The sequence below is a fragment of the Raphanus sativus genome, chromosome 2 (genome assembly GCF_000801105.2).
Source record: "Raphanus sativus cultivar WK10039 chromosome 2, ASM80110v3, whole genome shotgun sequence".
Classification (NCBI taxonomy): domain Eukaryota; kingdom Viridiplantae; phylum Streptophyta; class Magnoliopsida; order Brassicales; family Brassicaceae; genus Raphanus; species Raphanus sativus.
This window is the reverse complement of record NC_079512.1, coordinates 25,592,515-25,613,908: the sequence shown is the minus strand read 5'-3', so window position 1 is coordinate 25,613,908 and position 21,394 is coordinate 25,592,515. Positions and strand designations below refer to the sequence as shown.

The following is a 21,394-nucleotide window of genomic DNA, read 5'->3' as shown; positions in this document are numbered from 1 at the left end:
GAATCGATTTCTGATTTATCAGGTTGATTTATATATAAATATTTTTTAAAATATTATGTAGAGTTGTAGGTGACTGAAATGATTAAATGGAGATATGTGGACTATTTTAAAAAATAATGAATCACGTATAATTATGTGATTACGCTCTAAATCTTATTCGAAGCCAATTATCCTTTGTGTGGATGGCAATCAAAGGAAACCACATTAAAGTGTAGCTCCGTACTTTCCCGAACATAGTGAAGTATCCTCTTGCAGGCCTCAATCCCAGAGCCATAGGTACAGTGCCGTCCCAATAAATTTGATGGTCTAAAGCATATTTATATATGGTAACAAAATAATTTAAAATATATTTATAGAATATATATATATATATATATATATATATAATATTTTCTCATTTTAAATACAAAGTGATATAGTATATAATTTCTTTTTTTGGGACTCACTGTAGTTTAGTTTTTTGAGATGAATATTATATTATTAGTAGATATTTTAGCAAAATAAAAATCACTAGTTAATTAACTATATGTTACCTTATATTTCTCTAACAATCATTTAATCAATTTTTTATTTGCTTTTTCCACATCTATTTGTTCACCAAAATATTATACCACGTCCACCTTATTTTACTACTCTCTAAGGAGTCCTCAATTATCCTTTGATTCAAAGATTATGTAAAATTACAGTTTTCTTTACTTTTTTTCTGAAAAACACATCTTACTTTACTTCTTTATTAAATTTACATTCTTCAGTATAAAACTACAACTATATATAATCTTTTCATGATGATCCGTCTAATAATACAATCATCCAATTAAAACACATGGTTCAAAACTTTATTTTAAAAGAATTTTATTATAATTATTCATTTTATGTAATACACTTTTTCTATTAATATAAATAATTTTATATACAATATTTTATACTTAGGATCTAAAATATTTAGATATAAATTATTAAAATGAGTTATCATATATCATTAAACACATTGTACCATATCATCTAACATTACATAGTTTCAAATATTTATAAAATCAAATTTGATAAAAACATTTTCGCAAATCAAATGTTAAATGTATATATATATATATATATAACGTTAAATTAATTTTTATAAAGCTATTAGAACAAAAAAAATATTAAGAAAGTTAAAAAAAACTATTTAAAAACAGACAAATATGTTATACTGAATTAGCTAAAAGAAAATCTACAAGTAAATTTTCAGCCATATCAATTTAAGATATGTAACTCTTATAAAACACACAAAATATAATGAGAGAGTAGGTTTGGATATTCGGATATTCGGGTTCTTTGGTTCCTAAATATTTGGACCCAGATAAATATTTGAAATGTTTCTGATTCGAGTTCAGGTCGATTCCTTTCATGTTCAGGTTGGTTCATAATCATAATTCAAATGCATGTAAAATACATTTACTATTTAGGTATGTACCAGGTCTAGGTCGATTCATATATTTAGAATCTAAAAATATTAGAAGTATCCGAAAACCTGAAAAATGATCTGAAACTTTAAAAATATCTGAAAACCCAACAAGGACCCATAATATATTCAAATACCCGAAACGATCTGAATTTATTTTCCAAATATATCTGAGAAACTGAAATACTCAAAATTTTATAAATATATTTTTAAAAATTTTAAATTTTACATGAAACCTAAAAGCATAACTGAAAACTCAAACAGAAAAAACAAAAAAAAAATTGTAGTACCGAAAACATATCTGAAATACCCAAATACCTTATATACACAAACATGTACTTTGAGTAGACTAGGTCTTCGACTGGATGGTACAAGATCCGCTGGTTTAAAAAAATATCTAATACGTACGTACAAAATCTCAAATAAACTAATTCGTGAGTTATATAACTGTAAACAAATTCTCTTCTTTGATATAATATGATATGGTAATATAGTAATACAATATAAACTCTTTAAATTAATAATCGATAGACTAATATCTCTATAAATTAATATAATTTCATAGTCCCAAATTGAGTTTTTGGTTCAATTAGTATCTCGATAAATTAATAATCTCTATAAATTAATAAAAAATATAGTTTTGGTGTAGTCCCAACATTATTAATTTATAGAGGTTTCACTGTATGTAACAATCTCAAAATACTAACTCATATCAAATTTTGTTTATAATAAAATCAGCGTTTTCGAAGCGCGGATCAATATCTAATTGATCTATTAATTACATAAGTAACTATATTTTTAGCAACTAGCTAGTTATTTAACTTCTTAAACTTTTAATAGATGTATATGAAATGGCTTCCCATGCCTGTTTATGCCATGTACATTTTAGACCCTACCCGTTTAGACTCTGTAATAGGCTTGGGCGTTCGGTGGCCCGTTCGGTATCGGTCCGGGTGATTCGGATTTTCGGATTTTCGGGGTTATGCTTAAAAGTACCATTCGGTATTTACTAACTATCGGATCAGATTCGTTTCGGTTCCTTCCGGATTCGGTTCGGATCGGATGTAACCAATGTTTAAAATCGTTCACAAATATCTATCTAAACTATTAAAACTGAAGTACATTTAGTACTTAACCCTGATTTTTCCTATATAATTACAGCTTATGCCACTGCATTTAAAATAAATAATTAATTCAAATTATAACTATTACATTAATTATTTATATTTTGCGGCAAAGTTCACTATCCAGTTACCAAAAAATAACTAACTTTCTTAATTATCTTCCTAAAATCAAGCATAATCAATTAGAAATCTAACTTTCCAAAATAGAATTTTCAATGATTTATGAGTTTTTAAAATACAAATCGATTATATAAAAATAACTAATCAAACGTCATTCTCTTGAAGTCTATCATTCTAATTTTTAACATTAATCAATACTATTAAAATATGAACATGACCTATTGATATAGGTGTGGTCCAATTATTTTAATATAATTATTAAAATCTTTTCTCAATCATTTAAAAAATATTATAAAAATAAAACACAAATATAATTAAAAACACAAATATAAAAACTAAACTTTTAAAAAATATAAAATAAAAATATATCCGACCTTAAAGAATCTAGTATTTTTTAAACCTTAAAAAGTGACAAATTTTTATTTCAAAATATATATAAATTGTTTACAAATCTAAATTAGCTAAAAAATATTCAAAATAACAAATAAAACAAACTACAAAAATATTGTGAATAATCAAAAATATCTAAATCACCTTAAAATATATCAAAACATTAACATATTTAACTAACTTCGGATATTTTCGGATCCTATATCCTAATTCGGATTTCGGATCGGTTCGGATTATAACCAAACACCAAAGTACTAAGTTCATAAGTCCCGTTCGGATATTTTTGTATAACAGTTCGGATTCAGTTTCGATTTTTCTGGTTCGGGTTTAGATAGGTATTTCGGGTTGAGGTAAAAACGCCCGGACCTACCCTGTAACTTTAAGTTTTTTTTTATCTTTTTTTTTTCTGAACAAACAGCCTCTTTATCTAGATGTCCGTTTAAACCCATTTAGTTTTAGGTCCACTTAATTTGATACATGTCCTTTTAGATCTTTTAGATCCGTTTACATTTTTCTTGTGAATTCCACTTTTCTTTTGTCAATAACCTTTTGTCATATTTTCATATAATTTAATAGTTTTTTATTTGATTTGAAATTTAAAAAAAAAAAAAGAAATGCCGACTAAAGCAAAAGTTTTATTAAATAATGTTTTTGGGCAGAAATTATTAAATATTAATATCATACAAATATCAATAAATTCTAGTAGGTTTTAAAACATAATTTAAAAAAAAAAGAAAAAGGAAACACAAACTAAATATTACATAATTATTCTGTTTCAAAATACACAAATTATTTTAAAAATATGAATTTTTCAAAAAAAATCTTTAAATTCACTTAAAATAAATTTTTTAATTTTTTAAAAGAAAAGTCATAAACGGATATGCCCGCTAACAAAACGGACAGGATAATAAACCCGTTTATTTGTACATGACCATGGAAATTGTGTTTGTCCGCATGTTGAACCCGTTTGTACTAAGTTAGTTTGAACCCGTTTTAACATCTCTACCCGTAAATATAAATAAATGTTCGTGAATTGATCAAAATCATGATTTATAACTTGATAAGGAAGAATAGTAACAACAGTTTATCCACTAAAATATATAAGCCCCAAAAGTAAAAGTTCATCAAATGAGGACAACACGCGGACAAACACAATTTCGCCGGTTTCCAAGATGCAATTTCTCTCATGTTAATTAACTAACTAAACAAAAGATCATTATCATATAGTACTATACTCTACAGAAAGTTTGAAACTTAGGTTTCAGCAAATCGCGATGAACTACGTAACCTGAGAGTCTGAGACTGAGAGAGAAGTTAAAGCGAGATGCTGGCGTATATCAAAGTCGTTAAGTTTTGTGTCTTAGAAGTATAAGAAACTTAGCAAAAGCCCAGAAAACGAAAGATTTAATCCCCAGAAAAGATAGTATAAAAAGCAATTGAAAAAAAAGAAAAACAAGAGGCTCCAAGTCTTAAGACCCTTCTCACACGACTTCGTAGTTCTGTGCAACCAGCTGCGTCCTCTGCACAAACCTTGGAGTCACACCACCACCACCTCCTCTCAGAGGAATCATTCCCGTCACCTGCACCACCGTTATTATGAACACGACTCTCATTTTGTATGTAACAATCCAACATAAATGAAATGTGCCTTTTTGATGTCTAATTCTCAAGAGGAACAACACAAGATTCTCATACCTTCAATCCACTGTATGTATTGGTTGCTGCAAACTGAACAGAGATGGGGAAGAACACCGATGAATCAACTGGTGGCACTACAAACTCCATTGACCCACTGCACATGTTTTTCCATGTATCATACATATATCTTGACCAAATAAAACTCTTAAGCTGTAATATATAACAGATGTTGTCATTATCTATTTACCTGCGGTTTGAGTTGTCGATAAGAAGTATAGACCATTCCAAAACTGAATTCCTTGAGTCGTACCTAATTGTATCCAAAAACAATTATGGGTTCAATCTCAAAACAAGACTGACCAGAGACAAAAAAAAATGCAAGTCGATAGATTCCCAAACCTCCAGTCCCCATCACATTGTTTAACCATTGGTGCCTCTCTCAGAGCAGGAAGAGGTACGGAGATGATAACATTAGTTAGATCAAACATGGACGAGGCTTCATACTCTATGCTGACATACGTCTCGTTTCCAGAAACCGAAGGCCAGCAGTTGACTGATGCACCAGAACAAACGATTTGTATGAAACATTTAACATGTATTTCTGTCAAATACATACAAAGCTTAGCTCTAGAGCCTTACTTGTTAGTGGCACCATGGACTCGTCTGCCCTTTGCATTCTCCACCTCAGAAGACCAACACCATCTCCACCTTGACCAGTGGGAAATGGCTGATCCGGTCTCTTTAGTCCTAGAATACTCTCGCTATTAAACAGTTCTCTGTTGATGTTAGGATGGGTCTTGAAAAGAATTTCAGGGTTTCCACCGGTTTCAATCTGATAAGAAGGTTTAAAAAAAAGACAGTGATGTATTCAGTAAAACTGTAAAGCGCCTGGGAGACTCCTAGAAATTGTTAAATGAAAAAATAGGAGTACCTGAACTTGGACAAACCCATCATCTTGGTTAAGGATCTGAAGCGACAGGGTTCCCTGCATATCAAAGCTACTGATTCCACCGTCTCGTCTCAGTGCAACGTTGAGCTTCTCCTCCACAGTTAACGTGAAAGGATCAGTTGGAGGTGCGACAGCTGTTCTGGTTTGGCTAGAAGGCTTGACATCTTCAATGATGTCTTCACCTTCGGCTTTAAGGGACTCCATTAACTGGTTCTTTCCAGACTTGCCAAGTTTCATGCCAGAACTCTTAGGAGGAGCCGTAACAGAAGAGCGTGATCGATCTGTAACCACAGATGGAGCTTGGGCATTTTTATTTTAAAAAACTCGGAATAAAAGGGCAGCTGTTAAGCCCTAGTTAAAAGCACACTAACCTTTGGCCTTGGTACTGATAGGTTCAACATCTGAAATCATGCCAAGCATAGAACCACTTCCAAAACTACTGCCACGACCATGAGATATGCTCGAGTCATTGAATCCAGATCCCAACGAACTCATAGACGATAATCCTCCCTTATCACCACCTCTAGTCTTATCAATCTGAATATTGCATATGAAATATTTAATAGGAGTGTTACAAAAGATAACACAACAAGCAGGGGAGGTGTGTGTTACCTTGCTTTTGTCAATCTCATTAGCCTTACGCTTCATCACGTCTTTAGTGTCATTGATCTTGCTCTGCATCACCAGTTTATGCAACTTCTCCTCGTGACTTTCCATTTCACAGTACTGCTTCACCTGGGCGACTGTCACACTCTCCTTGTGCCCGAGAGATATGACTTCATCAAAAGCAAATATAAGCTCGAAGGCAGCCCTGTTAATCCCTTCTTCATCTAAAGACATTGAATACTCAGGCACCTAGAGAACAGTCGAATTGTAAAAAAATTCAACGTCCCTTCCTTAATGTGAAAAAACATAAAAGAAGAAAGAGGCATACAAGTTTGGAGAGCATCCTGAGGGTGTCGAGATCTTCAAGAATGTTGCTCTGCTTAGTAGTAACAAGAAGCAGGAAGAGAACTTCAATAGGCTGGTATACATATCGCACATTCTCTGTCTCAATGTAGGTATGCTGCTTGCCCATGCCAACAAGCTTAGGAAAAGCCGCAAGGAGACCTTCAATTCTGATTCGAGACATATCCACATACTGTCTGGAAACAAGCACTATAGAAAAGAAGGGAAAACGAAAAAAAAATATATTGAAAATTGATTTATCAAGAGTACACACATATAAATATATAATACATTAGATGAAATGACATATATGTAATACACGAAACGTTCACCTTTTCCAGACTTGCCCACAATGGAAGCAGCTAGCACGACCTGTATAAACCCCAAGTGACAACGTCAGCGAAGGTGCAGATTAGAAAATCTCATAAAACAGTAAAATTGTATATTTTAACAAATCATAGAATATAAAACTCAATACCATTTTGATTTGCTTTACAGGTTCCAACGATCAGCAGCTATAAGAACGGCAACGTGAATCTGAAGTACAAAAGAACGCAACGGTTATGTAAATCCAAATAGTGATGTATCTTAAAATAAACCACGAGATCAGAAAGAGCAAACGCGATTTGATCTTTGGGTTCATAAATCTATGCCAAAGTAGAGAGATCTAGCATTTCGTAGCGATTTAATATTATAAAAAAAAAAACGAAAATGAAGCAGATCCAACGGATCGGATCCAAATCCATCATAGACACATAATCGATAAACATAAGTGTGGAATCACAATCAAAAGAAGCAAGATCGCACAGGCTTCCGCGTGAAATATTGAAGAACGAGAAAGTTCATGTAACGGAAATTTTCATAGAAATGCAGCTAGAGAGAACATTCATACAGAGTTACGAGTATGTAAGAAGATCGAGAGAGCGAGAGAAGAAGACGTTACCAGGGACTGATCAAACGAGATGAATCCACCACTTTCTTCAGAAGCTCGCTGAATATTTTTAAAAGAGGACGAAAGGAGAGTTACGAGTATGTTAAGACGAAGATCCACAAAACGTGGACAACGAACGAGTGTTTTGGGCCGTATCAGTTCCTTATTAGGCCAACTTAAAATTCTTTGGTTAATTCCGGTTTGACATTTGAAAAGGAATGTTGATTTTGATAATCACCCATTAATGGTACGGTAACCGCTAGGCTGCGGTTAGACTTGACGCGATGCAAATTTTAAAGAAAAAAAAACAATTATTAGAGAGAGAGAGGAACTTGTCTGCTTCCTCAAATTCAATCAAGTTTGTCGAATATGATACTCTCTGTAGTGTAATTAGTGTTTCCGATTCCAACATTTCGTCAAAACGTTTGGGAACGTGTGCGAGATTGATTGTGTAGTCAACAAACCAAAATCAAAATGTCGACATCAACGATGTCACTCACCGCGACTCCCGCTAAGAGGTCGCCGATCCGCGCCGCGGGAGAGAAGAAACCTAGCTTCGATTTCCCGCCAAGCGAATCTCTCGCGAACAACGGCGGCACGAGCAGCAGAGATCCGATCCGCGCCGAAGCCGTTGTCGATCGATCTCAGGGACAAGACTTAGGTCCCGTAACCAGGAGATCGGTTTCCTCCGCGGCGACGACGACGGGGACAAACGCAGCCGCCAATCATCGGCGGACGCGGAAGGTAGCGGCGGCGGCTCCTAAGTCCGCGAAAGCGCGGTGGAAGAGAGTGGCGAGAATCTTCGCGAAGCAGCTCGCGGCTCTTCTGATCATCGTCGGGTTGATTCAATTGACGAGGAAAGTGATTCTGAAAGTCTCCACTTTCTCTTCTTCCTCCTTTGGAACGACGGCGTTTTCGGGATTGGAGAACCGGATAGCGGAAGTGGATGGGCTTGTAAAGGCCACTACGAGTACAATGCAGGTCCAAGTTGAGTTACTCGACAAGAAGATTGAAAAAGAAGCGAAAGCGTTGAGGCAAGAGCTCGACACGAAAGCCTCTGCGTTCCAGAGGGAGTTGAAGAAGGTAGAGTCTAGAGCAGAGTCGTTAGAGAAGTCAGTAGACGACCTAAATGCTAAACCTTTTGTGTCGAGAGCTGAGTTAGACAAGATCTACGAGGAACTAAAGAAAGGGAATGTAGATGATTCTGAGTTTAGCATTGATGAGTTAAGAGCTTATGCTCGTGAGATGATTGAGAAAGAGATTGAAAAACATGCTGGTGATGGACTTGGAAGAGTAGACTATGCTTTGGCGTCTGGTGGTGGGTTTGTGATGCATCATTCGGATCCCTTTCTTGTTGGGAAAGGGAGTAGTTGGTCGGGGACAAGCAGCCGACATGCTCATGCCAATGCGGTTAAGATGTTGTCTCCGAGTTTTGGGGAGCCTGGCCAGTGTTTTGCTTTGAAAGGTAGTAGTGGATATGTTCAAATCAGGCTGAGACGACCAATTGTTCCAGAGGCTTTCACCTTGGAGCATGTAGCTAAGGTAATGCTACTTGGCATTGCTAATGATTTATAATTTTAATTATCAGTTCTCTTCTTGTTTCCTCATTGGTGCTTGCATTTTGTAAACGGTCTTGGTTAAAAAGGTTTGATATACAACTGAACTGGTGGATCTATGCATTGTGAAACTGAACAGAACGTGGCGTACGACAGATCCAGTGCTCCAAAAGATTGTCTCGTATCAGGATGGCTGCAAGGAAAAGGGCAGGCACCCTCAGAGAAGATGCAACTTCTAGCAGAGTTCACTTACGACTTAGACAGGTCGAACGCACAGACATTCAGCGTCCTGGACTCATCAGGCTCTGGTCTGATCGATACTGTCAGGCTAGACTTCACATCCAACCATGGAAGCAACTCCCACACTTGCATCTACCGGTTTAGAGTTCATGGGCGTGCACCAGACCCAGTATCTGTTGTGGGAATCCAGTCTTTATCAGGACAATTCACCTGGAACTGGACAAACTGTTGTGTTTTCATTCATCCAAATCTCTAAGAAAGCATGTGTTCCAAAAAAAAAAAAGAAAAAAGAAAAAAAAAGAAAGCATCAGATTCTTGTGGGAAAGAGAAAAAAAATCCAATTGATTTGTTTAATCCATAAAACGCATTATGATATCTTCAAAGAATATCACACCAAGTTGCCTATGTAGTAAACGTCATTATGCAAAAATAAATCATATCTAACCTGCCAACTAGTTTCTTTACTTGTCTCGATACAAAAACTAAGCCAAATTGATTGGAGAGCTCTATGCTCTCGGTATAATACAATTTATACATTCATACATGCACTAAAAACGTTACTTTCTAATTGAAATACTCAAAGTTCGGTCAAAGAGATTTGGTGATAAACAAAAAGTTCGGTCAAAGGGGACGCAACACAAGGCTTCATATAAAATGTAATCTAAGTCTATATACCATCCAAGAGAAGAAAAAGGCAAAGAAACAGGGAGGGGCATATAAGTATCAAGGAAAGGGAACATTGTTCTTGATTTCGGACTTTTTAGAATATATTTCTTATAGATATTTTTTAAAGTTCTTTCTTATCTTTGCTTCATAAACTGATAAAGACCTCTTCTTTTATTCTTTTAAGAGAATAAAATAATGATAAGAAAAACCCCCTTTACAGTTGAACTCTTCTTCTGCTATAGTTTCTTTTTAATTCTTTTGTGTTTGATCAGAGACCAAACCTGAAGAAGAAAGCTCCAAAGAAAATACCCCTTTAAACCTTGCAGAATAAACATGTCGGATCCACTCTATATATTTAATAATAGTATGTCACTCTGTGTCCTATTTATATGTGTGTTTGTTCTTATCTATGTGTAGCTTCAGAATATTTTTTTAGACTTTGTTTTAATTTTTTTTCAGAGTCTCAATCCGAAATAGTAGTTGAATCTCTGTTATCTTCAAGCAATCTCAGATCTTCAATGCCCACTCAGCAAATCCAATCCATAAGGTATGTGATTTGTTATATCCCTAGAAACAGAGCTGCTCTGTTTTCATTTCTAAATGTTTTGATTTTTTTTACCATTTGAAGAGTCTTTGTGGCAACATGGAACGTGGGAGGAAAGTCTCCTCACTCTGGTCTTGATCTTGATGCTTTGCTTCACGTCCACAGCGAGTTCGATATATATGTTTTAGGGTAACTCTCTTTTTCTTGATTTCTCTTAGTATTGCATGGATCTATCATCTATGTCTTGAGCTTGTCTCTTTTATTTTATATAGTTTTCAGGAGATAGTTCCATTGAATGCTGGAAATGTACTTGTGCTTGGAGACAACGAGCCTGCTGCTAAATGGTTAGCAATGATCAACCAGTCCTTGAACAAATCATCACCACCATCATCATCATCCTCTGGTGGACGGCTTGGTCCCAAAACTCCATCTTTTGGTGCTGGATCGATGTTCTTTGCGAAGCCATCTTTGAAGAAGATCAGTGAGAGTTTCAGAACAGAGTGCAGGAGAAAACTGAAGATATGTAACTGCAGCTCCTTCTCTGAAGAGATTGTGAAAAAGTATGGGAGAGAATCTTGTTTCAGATGTCCAGAATCTTTGGTTAACCAAAGTGATTTACTTTGTGATGATGACGACGAAGAAGATGATGAGGATGAGGATGATGATGAAGATGATGAGGAAGGTGGAGGAAAGGTTGCTTCTCTTGTAAGCAACCAGATGATGATGAAGTATGGTTTAGTAGCATCAAAGCAAATGGTGGGAATATTCCTCACTGTGTGGATGAGAAAGGAACTTATTCAACATGTTACTCATCTCAGAATCTCATGTGTCACCCGTGGAATCATGGGTTGCTTAGGAAACAAGGTACAGTGCTTTTACAACTATCACACTTAAAACCCTAAAAAAAGAAACTCTGTTTTTGATATCCTCTTATACACCCATCATAGGGATGCATAGCTGTGAGTTTGCAGCTCTACAAGACGAGCTTCTGCTTCATTTGCAGTCATCTAGCTTCTGGAGAGAGAGAAGGAGATGAACGTCGCAGAAACTCAGATGTAATTGAGATTCTCAAGAACACAACTTTCCCTAGAATCTGCAGAACGTCTTTCACCCGTGTCCCCAATCGAATCACCAAGCATGAGTAAGATTTATGATTACATGTTTTCCTATCGGTTTCCAACTTAAAATCAATTGATTCTTAGATGTTTACATGTCATCTCGCAGTCGGGTCATCTGGCTGGGAGATTTGAACTACAGGATAGCTTTAAGTTACACAGAAACAAAGACACTCTTGGATAAAAACGCTTGGGACACTCTTCTCAACAAAGATCAGGTTTCAGCAACGGTTACTTTACACCCAAGAAACCAAACCTTAGGCTGATAACTACTTAAAGCTAAACCGGTTTATTGGTTTTATGAAATGAATTACAGCTCAAGATTGAAAGAGACGCAGGAAGAGTGTTTAAAGGATGGCACGAAGGCAAAATCTTCTTCGCACCAACTTATAAGTACTCTTATAACTCAGATGCTTACGCAGGAGACACTACCAAAGAGAAGAAGAACAAGAGAAGAACTCCCGCCTGGTATAATAATTACCCCGGAGATAATTCAAAAAAAAAAAATCACCCGGAGATATTCTATTTTGATTTAGATTGGTTCTGGTTCGGTTAATTCTGAACCGAGTTTTCTGTATTTGCTTAGGTGTGACAGGATTCTTTGGCACGGTGATGGAATCCGGCAGCTCTCTTACGTGCGCGGCGAGTCGCGATTCTCTGATCACCGACCGGTTTGCGCTTTGTTTGTTGTCAACGTCGATGTTTGCGAGGGCAGAATCGGAACTAGGAGACAATAGTTTACATCAACTGTTTGACATCTTGTTGGTAGATACAGTATATGTAAGCCACACCGTTATAATGTTGTTACGATATTGTAAGTTACACAATGTGGTGTAAGAAACGTCATTCCAACCAACTAATGTTGGTGTGCATTGTCGATTAAGCCATGCGTTAAGAAGTCTTAATAGAAAACAGGTTGAAGATGGGGCTTGAACTGATGATATAGGTTAAAATTGTCACCAAGGACATGTTTATCAATTAGCATAATGTATAAATTAGATTAAATAGCAAATCACTTACAAACCTAGTTTATGAGAATCGTGTAACGACAGAGTTTCATTTCATGGTTTAATATGTTGATTTTAGGCATGTTTGGACATCTAACAAAATTTTAACTATGTTCAGATTGTGATTAGGACATATCTCTGGAACTCGTATTCTGCTGATCACTAGATTAAGGCTAGAAGTGAGTTTAACATTTTTTTCCTATGATGAATAATTCCCATCTAAATTATAAAATCCCTATGTTGGGACAAAATATTATGTAGAAAAAAGTTTTGAGCAAAGTGAAAACGACAACCTCTTACACACGTGTGACAACCGGCAACCGGGAACTGACATAAGTTGCAAAAGTTATTACATCACCGTAAATGCAAAGTACGCATGTCGAAACTGAAAGACAACCTCCTAAATAGGTCACCAGTCAAATTAGATCATTCTACGGTCAAAGATCAAATGATTAATAATCCAACGGTTAATCTCACTCACCATCTTCTCTAACCATTACAGAGATAAATCACAGACACTACCAAAGCTGGAAACTTTTAGCTCGATTTGTTTCCCTCTCATTCTTCTTCCTCTGTCTCTCTCATTTTCAGAAACCCTAATCTAACCTAGCGATCTCCAACTCGGTTCCTTTCCAGGTTTGTGCTTTTACTTGTTGTTATCATTGTACATATCTGAATCTGGCGATGAATGATATTTCCCTGTGCATGCATGTAATTCATCTTTGATCTTTGATACTAGAATCTGATAAAGCCATTGCCTCCACCAGACGAGCCAGCCATGGAGTCAGAGAGTTACGAAAGCTACACTGATAAGACGAGAGTGTACGATTTAAAACCGTTACGCACTCTAAAACCAGTGTTCCCCAGCGGGAATCACCAAGCTCCACCACCTTTTGTCTGCTCGCCTCCTTTCGGTCCTTTCCCTCCTGGCTTCTCACCTTTCTATCCCTTCACCTCCTCTCAACCACACACTCACCAAAACACCTCCTCACAACCTTCCTTGGTCACTCCTCTGAGATCATTCAGGTCTCCTAACAACAACAACGACGACGCGGATCCCGAAGAAGGCTGCTCAACTCCGAAGAAGAGAAAGATCCCTAAAAAGCGCACACCAGAGAAGAAGAACGTGAACTTCGAGAGCGGGATCACCGCCGCGGAAAGAGAGAACGGGAACAGGAAGCTCGTGAAGAGCGTTCTCACGCGCTACGAGGCGCTCAGAAGAAGGTTCTCACAGCTGGAGGACGCGAGAGAAGCCGTGAGCGGGATCAACAAACGCGCCGATCTGAAAGCGGGGTCCACTTGCATGAGCAGAGGCGTACGGACCAACGCCAAGAAACGTCCCGGCGTTGTCCCCGGGGTCGAGATCGGGGACGTGTTCTTCTTCAGGTTCGAGATGTGTTTGGTCGGGCTGCATTCTCCGTCGATGGCTGGGATCGACTATCTCGCCGTCGATGAAGAGACTACTATCGCCACTAGCGTCGTTTCCTCTGGTTACTACGATAACGAGGAAGGTGATCCGGATGTTTTGGTTTACACCGGTCAAGGCGGTGGTGGTAACGCTGATAAAGAGAAGCAAACCTCTGATCAGAAGATGGAGAGAGGTAACCTAGCTTTGGAGAAGAGTTTGGTTCGGAACAGTCCGGTTCGGGTGATAAGAGGGTTGAAAGAAGCTTCTCAGGGGGGTAATAAGATTTATGTCTACGACGGTCTCTACGAGGTCAAAGAGTCTTGGATGGAGAAAGGGAAGTCAGGGCACAACACTTTCAAGTATAAACTAGTGAGAGCTCCTGGTCAGCCTCCTGCTTTCGCTACGTGGGTTGCTATACAAAAGTGGAAAGCTGGTTTGAGGGAAGGGCTTATACTCGCTGATCTCACTTCCGGTGTTGAGAGCATTGGCGTTTCGCTTGTGAATGAAGTTGATGAAGAGAATGGTCCTGGCTATTTCACTTACTCCACGAAGGTGACTTACTCTGAGTCTTTTAACCTGACGCAGCCTTCTTTGGGATGTGATTGTCTCAGCAGCTCGTGCAGACCGGGGAACTTGAACTGTCATTGTATAAGGAGAAACGGAGGTGATTATCCTTATTGTGGTAATGGAGTTCTAGTTAGCCGCAAGGGTATGGTGTATGAATGCAGCCCGTCTTGTCCGTGCTCTTCTTGCAAGAACAAGGTGACTCAAATGGGGATAAAGCTTAAGCTTGAAGTTTTCAAGACGGGGAACAGAGGGTGGGGCTTGCGGTCGTGGGATCCCATCCGTGCCGGTTCGTTTATATGTATATACGCAGGTGAGGCCAAGGAGAAGGACCAGACTATAGAGAGTGATGATTATGCTTTTGATACGACTCGTGTGTATACCAGTTTTAGATGGAACTATGAGCATGGCTTAGCAGACGAAGTTGATTCTGAAGAGGTGTCTGAAGAACCTGAAATGCCGTTGCCTTTGGTGATCAGTGCTAAGAATGTTGGGAATGTTGGGAGGTTCATGAACCATAGTTGCTCTCCTAATGTATTTTGGCAACCGGTTAGTTATGAGAGTAACGGTCAGCTATGCTTGCATGTTGCCTTCTTTGCCGTTTCTCACATCCCTCCCATGACTGAGTTGACTTATGACTATGGAGTTACTCAACCAAGCGAAGCTCAAAATGGCAATGCTTTGCACGGCATGAGGAAGTGCTTTTGTGGATCAGAGTATTGCCGTGGTTCATTTGGTTAATGATGGGACCCCTAGAAATGGTTAGTATATCTTTCTTATTTGTTATTTATCTACTGAATCTATATAGATATGTGAGTATGATTAGAAGATGGAACCTCTGGACTTGTTTATGTGGCAGGGATCTTTTGGATGACTGTTTTTGGTAGCAGCTAAAGTGTTAGTCTCTATGTGATATAACTCGGTAACAACATAAGATGGAAGCTGTGAAGGATTTTAAACCTTGTCTGTTTCTCGGAATGTGGAAGATATAATCTCATGTTTTTCTCCGGTTGGATATGTAACATTATTAGTTAGTGTTCAGATCGTTTTTAGGATAAACCTCTGGAAAGTTGTATCTTGTTTTAAGATGATATAAATGTCATGGAAGGTACAAGTCAGTTCTTGTTTTAGGGCAGTGAAATTTTGTACTTCGCTAACTAAAATCAACTTTATTAGGGACTGAAGTGAGAATTGATTAATTAACCAGGATCTTTGCAAAGTATAACCGGTGGTGGGTATGTTACAATAACATGAGAATTACAGCCGGAGATTATGTAAGTCTTTGTTACACTACAACCCAACAAACTCAAAAAAATGTCTTTAATATTCACATTGATGAAGTCTCATCAATGATCAAACAGCCTAACTAGAAAAATATAGAGTACTACTACAACCCACAGATTGGACTCAAATGTAAAAAAATTGAAAGTTTTGAGGTGAAATAGTAATACTGTTTATTATTAAGAACTAAAATGTAATTTCTTAAGAAACTAAGGTCGATTACACACACTCTCTAGACGTGTTCTGTCGGAAATCCGTACGATCAAGCTTTAAAACTGAAAAAGATTCAATCTTTGATTTGATCAGACGATCCATTCGATTCAACGCAGCTAAAAGCTGTATGCTTTGTTTCCCAATTAGGTCTCTCCCATGGCCAGCGAAATTAAGCAGCATCAGACGCAGTAGGTTGTTCGATAACGCGGAGGTAACTACAAGTGGCAGGCAGACCCATACTTCGCCGCAACGAAGTCGAATGTTTCCTCCGTCGATCTAGACTCCGAAGACTCAGAGGCCGCCGCGATTCGTCGCCTTGAGATCCGGAAACCTTATCCTAACAACTCATCGTCTCATATGGATCCCTTCTTCTCAAGTCAAACGCATCTCTTCCTTCTTCCCTTCCTCTCTCTCTCCTCCATCACTCACATCTTCTGCCACAAGAAATCAGTGAAGTCTATGTTCAGCTCGCCTCGGATTCGGTTCCAAGTGGACCCGGGTTCGAGTGTCGTCGCCATCGTTTTCAGGGGAAAAGGTGATTTCGATGGGGTTTTTGAAGAAGTTGTGAGTGTTGAGGCAGAGCATGGGAGAAGGAAGATGAGAAGAGCGAGGGTTCTCTATCAGGTTTATACGGAAACGATGGAACGGTGGGATTGGCTGGGATCTTGAGGAACGAGCAAGAGGAATGGGAGAGTTACAGATAAGAACTTGCAAAATGCTTTTCAGGAATTGAATGCTCTTATGGTATCATCTCTGCCATCTTACTCTATGTTTGTGAAGAGTTTAGGGTTTGAATATTGGCTTCATAATCTAGCACTTTGTTCTGTTTATATAGAGTAATGCTAAAGAGATGGTGAGTCTAGCGGGAAAAAAATGGGCAAAAGCTCTTGTCTGCTCCTAGTAGTCAGAACAGATCATTAACTGATGATGATGAAATGGGGTCTAAAGAAGAAATGCAGCAATGGATGTTGAGTGTTGGTATTATCTCCCCCTGTTACTAAGGAATCTACTGGCGCCTTGTACCATCAAGAACTCTCCCGCCAGGTTCTCTTTCTTTTTTGCAACTTAGATATTTGTGGCTGGCCTGGCGTTATCATTATTAGCTCTGTGTTTTTGTTATGAATTGGTTTCCACTCACTAGAAGAGCAGCTGAGATAGGATATTGAAATGAAGGGCATTGGTACTAATAGTTTGCCACTGTCCTAGTAGAAATAGTACGTAGAGAACCTTCAAAACTGTTAAAAGCTTGTAATTTGCATTTCTTGCAGTTGGCAGATTTTGTCAGAATCCCATAACAATTGTATGTTTGTTGTTGGACAATACCAAAATAATTATTAAAAAAAAAAAGCAAACTCTTTCACGATCAATAAAACTTTTATTACATTACACAATACAGTATATCACATTTACAGAGTATATATAAATGTTCTCCTTCTCACATCTTCAGAACATATCATTCTGGTTTTGTAGAAGGTGATGAAGAAGAAGGAGACGTAGAAGTTGATGATGATGATGATGATGATGATGATGATGAAGATGAAGAAGAAGAAGATGAGCAAAAGGTGTAAGAAACGTAAGCTCCAAGTGCAAACAGAACCAGAGTAGCCACTCCTATATTTACCATTGACTTCTTCTCTTCACTTGTTAAATCTTTTCCCCTTACTTTCTCCAATATTCCTTTCCTTATTTTCTTTTCCTTCTCCCCCAAGTAACCTAGTTTCTCTTCCGCTGATTTCATAACCTCGCTTACTCTTTCAGACACGGATTTGGTAGAGTCCACAGACTTCTTCTCCTGGATGCTCTTCTCTAGTGCAGCTTCTTCCGCAAGCTTCTCTTTTGCTTTAGCCTCTTCTTCAAGCTTTTTTGCCTCAGCTTTCTCTTTTGCTATAGTTTCTTCTTGAAGCTTTCTCGCTTCAGCCATCTCTTTTTCTTTAGCTTCTTCTTGCATCTTCTTTGCCTCAGCCATCTCTTTTGCTTTAGCTTCCTCTTGCAGCTTCTTCGCCTCAGCCATCTCTTTTGCTTTAGCTTCTTCTTGCAGCTTTCTAATTATCCCCTCTTTCTCTTCAAGAAGCTTCTTGATCTTCTCAGCCTCTGCTTCCTTCTTTCTAGCTTCTTCCAACAGCCTCTTCTCCTCTAGCTTCTCCACCCTCTCAGCCACAGTTTTAGAAGTTTCTGGTACATTAGGCATCTTTGTAATCGTCTCCTTAGGCATGGTGATGGTGAGAGTGTTGTTATTAAAGCTCCCATGGATCTTATCCACTAGACAATTCTGTGGAACTGTAAACACTTCGTTGAAACGGCTCCATCTCCGATCAGCCAGGGGACGTTCTCCCATGACTCTTAACATCTTCGAGGTGTGCACAAAGGTTACCTTCACTTGCTCCTTTGCAAAACCTTTAAAAACCAATTCACATCAGAACTAAAACCACCACAAAGACTTAAAACTAATTAATATGTTTATTTTGTATATATACCAACCTGGAAGATCAATAGTGAGTATATTGGCCTCAGGTTGTTCTTTCCATTCGGATTTGGGGACAAGATCCACATACTGAACCCCTAATCCTGTTCCTTTTGGTTGCTGTCTTGCTGCCATTGATTAAATTTATTTTCTCTCCGGTGATCTCTTTCTGAATTGGTTAATGAATATTCATTAGGGTTTATTGCTCTGCATATAAATAAGATTTGAGTTTCTTCAATGCCTAGCCATTTTCTCTTGTGTCATGCATCGGATATACCTAGTTTTGCGGCTATGTCTTCTGTTCACCCTTCTTTAGTCTCAGGTCATCATCGTATGTTTCTTCTCTTACAAAGAAAGAATAAAGAGTTGCTTCGTGCACAAGTATAATGCCCTGTGTTTCCCAAACACGTCAATTTTATCGCTGAGGAGATGTTATCAACTCTCAATGGTATTACACGAAGCACTAGAATCTTGAAACCTTTAAAAGATTTGAATGATAACAGAAATTATGCTTATAGCTGTTGGATTTCATGATTTGGATGTGCATCAGTGCATGTAACACCAAATATGTGTCATTATTTTACAGGTGTTTGATATAGAGTGGTAAATGAAGATATATATATGATTTATCTGAGGGCCAGCCCAATATATAAGTGTTTCTTAACAAAGAATAATTGTGTGAATTTGAGTAAGAAAATGATGAAGAGAAAGATGGAACTTTAAACGTCGTCGTTTAGGTTGGTCACAGATTTTTTTTTGAATTGAGGTCACAGAATTAAATGTAGAGCAATAAATAAAAGAGATAAGAGAAGAAAAGTAGGTCTATGATGTTTTGGATTCACAAGGTGTGTATGTGTGTGACCACAGCACCATTGCTAATCTCATGCTACTCTTCCTTCATTTCACAATACAAAATACAAAAATCACAACGCTCCTTTGTTTCATTTCAAACTCAGTATAGGCCAACATTCTCTTTTGAGGCATCCTCAAAAAATACAGTATCCTTCTGTATTTACTGGAAAAAACATAGCTTTTACCGAACAATTCATATTTTATACATAAATTTTGAATATTTTTTTATTACATATGTCTATATAAAATAGGACTCGACACAGATCGGATATATTTATTTTTGAAGGTACTTGTGATATGTTTAGATTACGAATACTAAATTTTCTAATTTATTTTACTTCGAAAAAATACGGATATCCGGTTTGGTTTTATATGTAGATATTTGGAGATATTTACGAGCTATAAATCAAATCATTTTAACCTAAGCTACTTCTAAATCGCATTCGAACAGAAGAGAACATGACTTGTCACAGTTGTTTTACTAGATCAAGAGCCTCTTACTTTCAAGATATTGACTTGCACGTGATTAACACTAGTAAACAGATTTATTAGTTAGGTACACTTTATAAGGGTCAAACCAAATGCTGTTAACACGTCAAATTTGATAATTAAATGTTTCCATGTAAGGTACACTTTTCTAAGAAAACTCACGAAGTACTTTCAAAATGAAATTTGGAAGAAATATATTTATTTAATTTACAAATTTTACTGAATGAAATTAGAATAAATAGAAGTTATAACGTTTAAATAATACATTTGATATTTGCACAATTTTCTTAATACTCTTCTTATTTCACTGCGTTTATTCAATAAACGTATTTTTGTTTCATATTATACTAAAATCTTAAAGAAAATACTATTTATTTCTACTATTTCCATATTTTCGCTACGAACAAAATATATGATTTTCCACTAACCACTACAATTACTTTTTACATAAATCCAAAAAAAGTTAATCCGATAAAAGGATATTAAAATTAGAATTACAAACAAACAAAACTAACGGCTCCGTCTCTCATCTTCTTCTTCAATCTCCTCCGTCTGACCTTTAGACGATAACGAATATAACGGCGACGACGGCAAAGACGATACGGCCGTAGAGTAACGAGCCGAATCCGACACCGACGACGTCCCGCCACCAGAACCATCATCGGAGAGTCCGTAGACGAGATCGACGAAAGCGCTGATGATCACGTCGCGGCTCCTCCTCTCGTTCATCCTCAAGTACCACTCGAGCATCGACTCCAAGCTCTCCCAGTCCTTCGCCAACTCGCCGTGGCTCCTCACCATCTCCTCCATCGATCGCCGGAAATCCCCGTACGGATCCTCCGATTCCATCGCCACCGAGACGCCGATCTCCTCGATACGATCCCGATCCTCTTCCACCGCCTTCTTCGGTTTCTCGTCGGTCTCTTCCACGATCATGGAGCTAGCGACTCCCGGTGGATCGAAGAACAGCCGCTCCGATCTAACCACTCCTCTGACGACCGTCTCCAGCGACTCCGCGTCGAGGTCTTGTTCCGACTCGGTTGTTGAGTGACTCGCCGTCTCGGACGAGTTCGTGAACCATGACTCGGGCGTCTCGGCCTCTTCTCCGTTGTGGTTGTGGTCGAAGAAGACCGAGTTAACCGTCTTGATCATGTCGTCGTCGTCGTCGTCGTCTTTGACTCGGAATGAAAGTGTTTTCGCATTGGAGCAGAGAGGAGAAGACAGTAATCCTCGGGCACTTCCTCTGAACAGAGAGGAGAGCTTCGTCTTCTTCCCCATTGAGCTCAGCTTTTTTCTTTTTTTTATTGGAAAGGGGAAAGAGTTGGAGGGAATGATATATAGAAGGGCTGGTGGGTCGAGCTGAGCTACTATATTTCTGTTAATTATTTTTTTTTCATTCTGGTATGTATTTAAATAAAATATATTTAATGTTTCATTTGCAATAGCTAATTTAGCCTGAA

At 37.7% G+C, this 21,394-nt stretch overlaps 6 protein-coding genes and 1 pseudogene across 7 annotated transcripts; 4 read left to right on the top strand and 3 right to left on the bottom strand.

Moving 5' to 3' along the window:
• Positions 1–4,383: 4,383 nt before the first annotated feature.
• LOC108843700 (coatomer subunit delta) lies at positions 4,384–7,662 on the bottom strand. The gene is made up of 12 exons (XM_018616953.2): positions 7,551–7,662; positions 7,086–7,144; positions 6,940–6,979; positions 6,594–6,817; positions 6,272–6,514; positions 6,031–6,196; positions 5,642–5,940; positions 5,350–5,542; positions 5,110–5,263; positions 4,958–5,020; positions 4,768–4,864; positions 4,384–4,652 (listed from the first exon to the last, which is right to left on the bottom strand). Exons 2-12 carry the CDS (start codon positions 7,086–7,088, stop codon positions 4,554–4,556), a joined length of 1,581 nt encoding a protein of 526 aa, XP_018472455.2. The 5' UTR covers positions 7,089–7,144; positions 7,551–7,662; the 3' UTR covers positions 4,384–4,553.
• A 147-nt stretch (positions 7,663–7,809) lies between these two features.
• On the top strand, positions 7,810–9,739 carry LOC108828378 (SUN domain-containing protein 1). The gene is made up of 2 exons (XM_018602048.2): positions 7,810–9,080; positions 9,234–9,739. The coding sequence occupies exons 1-2, from the start codon at positions 8,013–8,015 to the stop codon at positions 9,588–9,590; spliced, it is 1,425 nt and encodes a 474-aa protein (XP_018457550.2). The 5' UTR covers positions 7,810–8,012; the 3' UTR covers positions 9,591–9,739.
• Positions 9,740–10,189: 450 nt separating this feature from the next.
• Positions 10,190–12,579, top strand: LOC108839858 (type I inositol polyphosphate 5-phosphatase 10). Of its 2 annotated transcripts, XM_018612633.2 has the most exons (8): positions 10,190–10,364; positions 10,460–10,547; positions 10,629–10,733; positions 10,817–11,408; positions 11,492–11,685; positions 11,769–11,877; positions 11,976–12,127; positions 12,246–12,579. In XM_018612633.2, the coding sequence occupies exons 1-8, from the start codon at positions 10,334–10,336 to the stop codon at positions 12,394–12,396; spliced, it is 1,422 nt and encodes a 473-aa protein (XP_018468135.2). In that variant the 5' UTR covers positions 10,190–10,333; the 3' UTR covers positions 12,397–12,579. The 2 variants fall into 2 exon arrangements, with proteins under 2 accessions (XP_018468135.2, XP_056858730.1); XM_057002750.1 differs by lacking the exon at positions 10,190–10,364 and having other exon boundaries at positions 10,390–10,547.
• Positions 12,580–13,439: 860 nt separating this feature from the next.
• On the top strand, positions 13,440–15,382 carry LOC108841226 (histone-lysine N-methyltransferase, H3 lysine-9 specific SUVH1-like). The gene has a single exon (XM_018614007.2). The coding sequence runs from the start codon at positions 13,445–13,447 to the stop codon at positions 15,377–15,379; it is 1,935 nt and encodes a 644-aa protein (XP_018469509.2). The 5' UTR covers positions 13,440–13,444; the 3' UTR covers positions 15,380–15,382.
• A 788-nt stretch (positions 15,383–16,170) lies between these two features.
• LOC108832950 (vacuolar protein sorting-associated protein 36-like) lies at positions 16,171–17,411 on the top strand (annotated as a pseudogene).
• A 76-nt stretch (positions 17,412–17,487) lies between these two features.
• LOC108832949 (protein RESTRICTED TEV MOVEMENT 2-like) lies at positions 17,488–18,779 on the bottom strand. Its single transcript, XM_018606402.2, has 2 exons — positions 18,611–18,779; positions 17,488–18,526 (listed from the first exon to the last, which is right to left on the bottom strand). The coding sequence occupies exons 1-2, from the start codon at positions 18,726–18,728 to the stop codon at positions 17,586–17,588; spliced, it is 1,059 nt and encodes a 352-aa protein (XP_018461904.1). The 5' UTR covers positions 18,729–18,779; the 3' UTR covers positions 17,488–17,585.
• A 1,453-nt stretch (positions 18,780–20,232) lies between these two features.
• LOC108837236 (transcription repressor OFP13) lies at positions 20,233–21,226 on the bottom strand. Its single transcript, XM_018610297.2, has one exon. The coding sequence runs from the start codon at positions 21,210–21,212 to the stop codon at positions 20,445–20,447; it is 768 nt and encodes a 255-aa protein (XP_018465799.1). The 5' UTR covers positions 21,213–21,226; the 3' UTR covers positions 20,233–20,444.
• Positions 21,227–21,394: the final 168 nt, after the last annotated feature.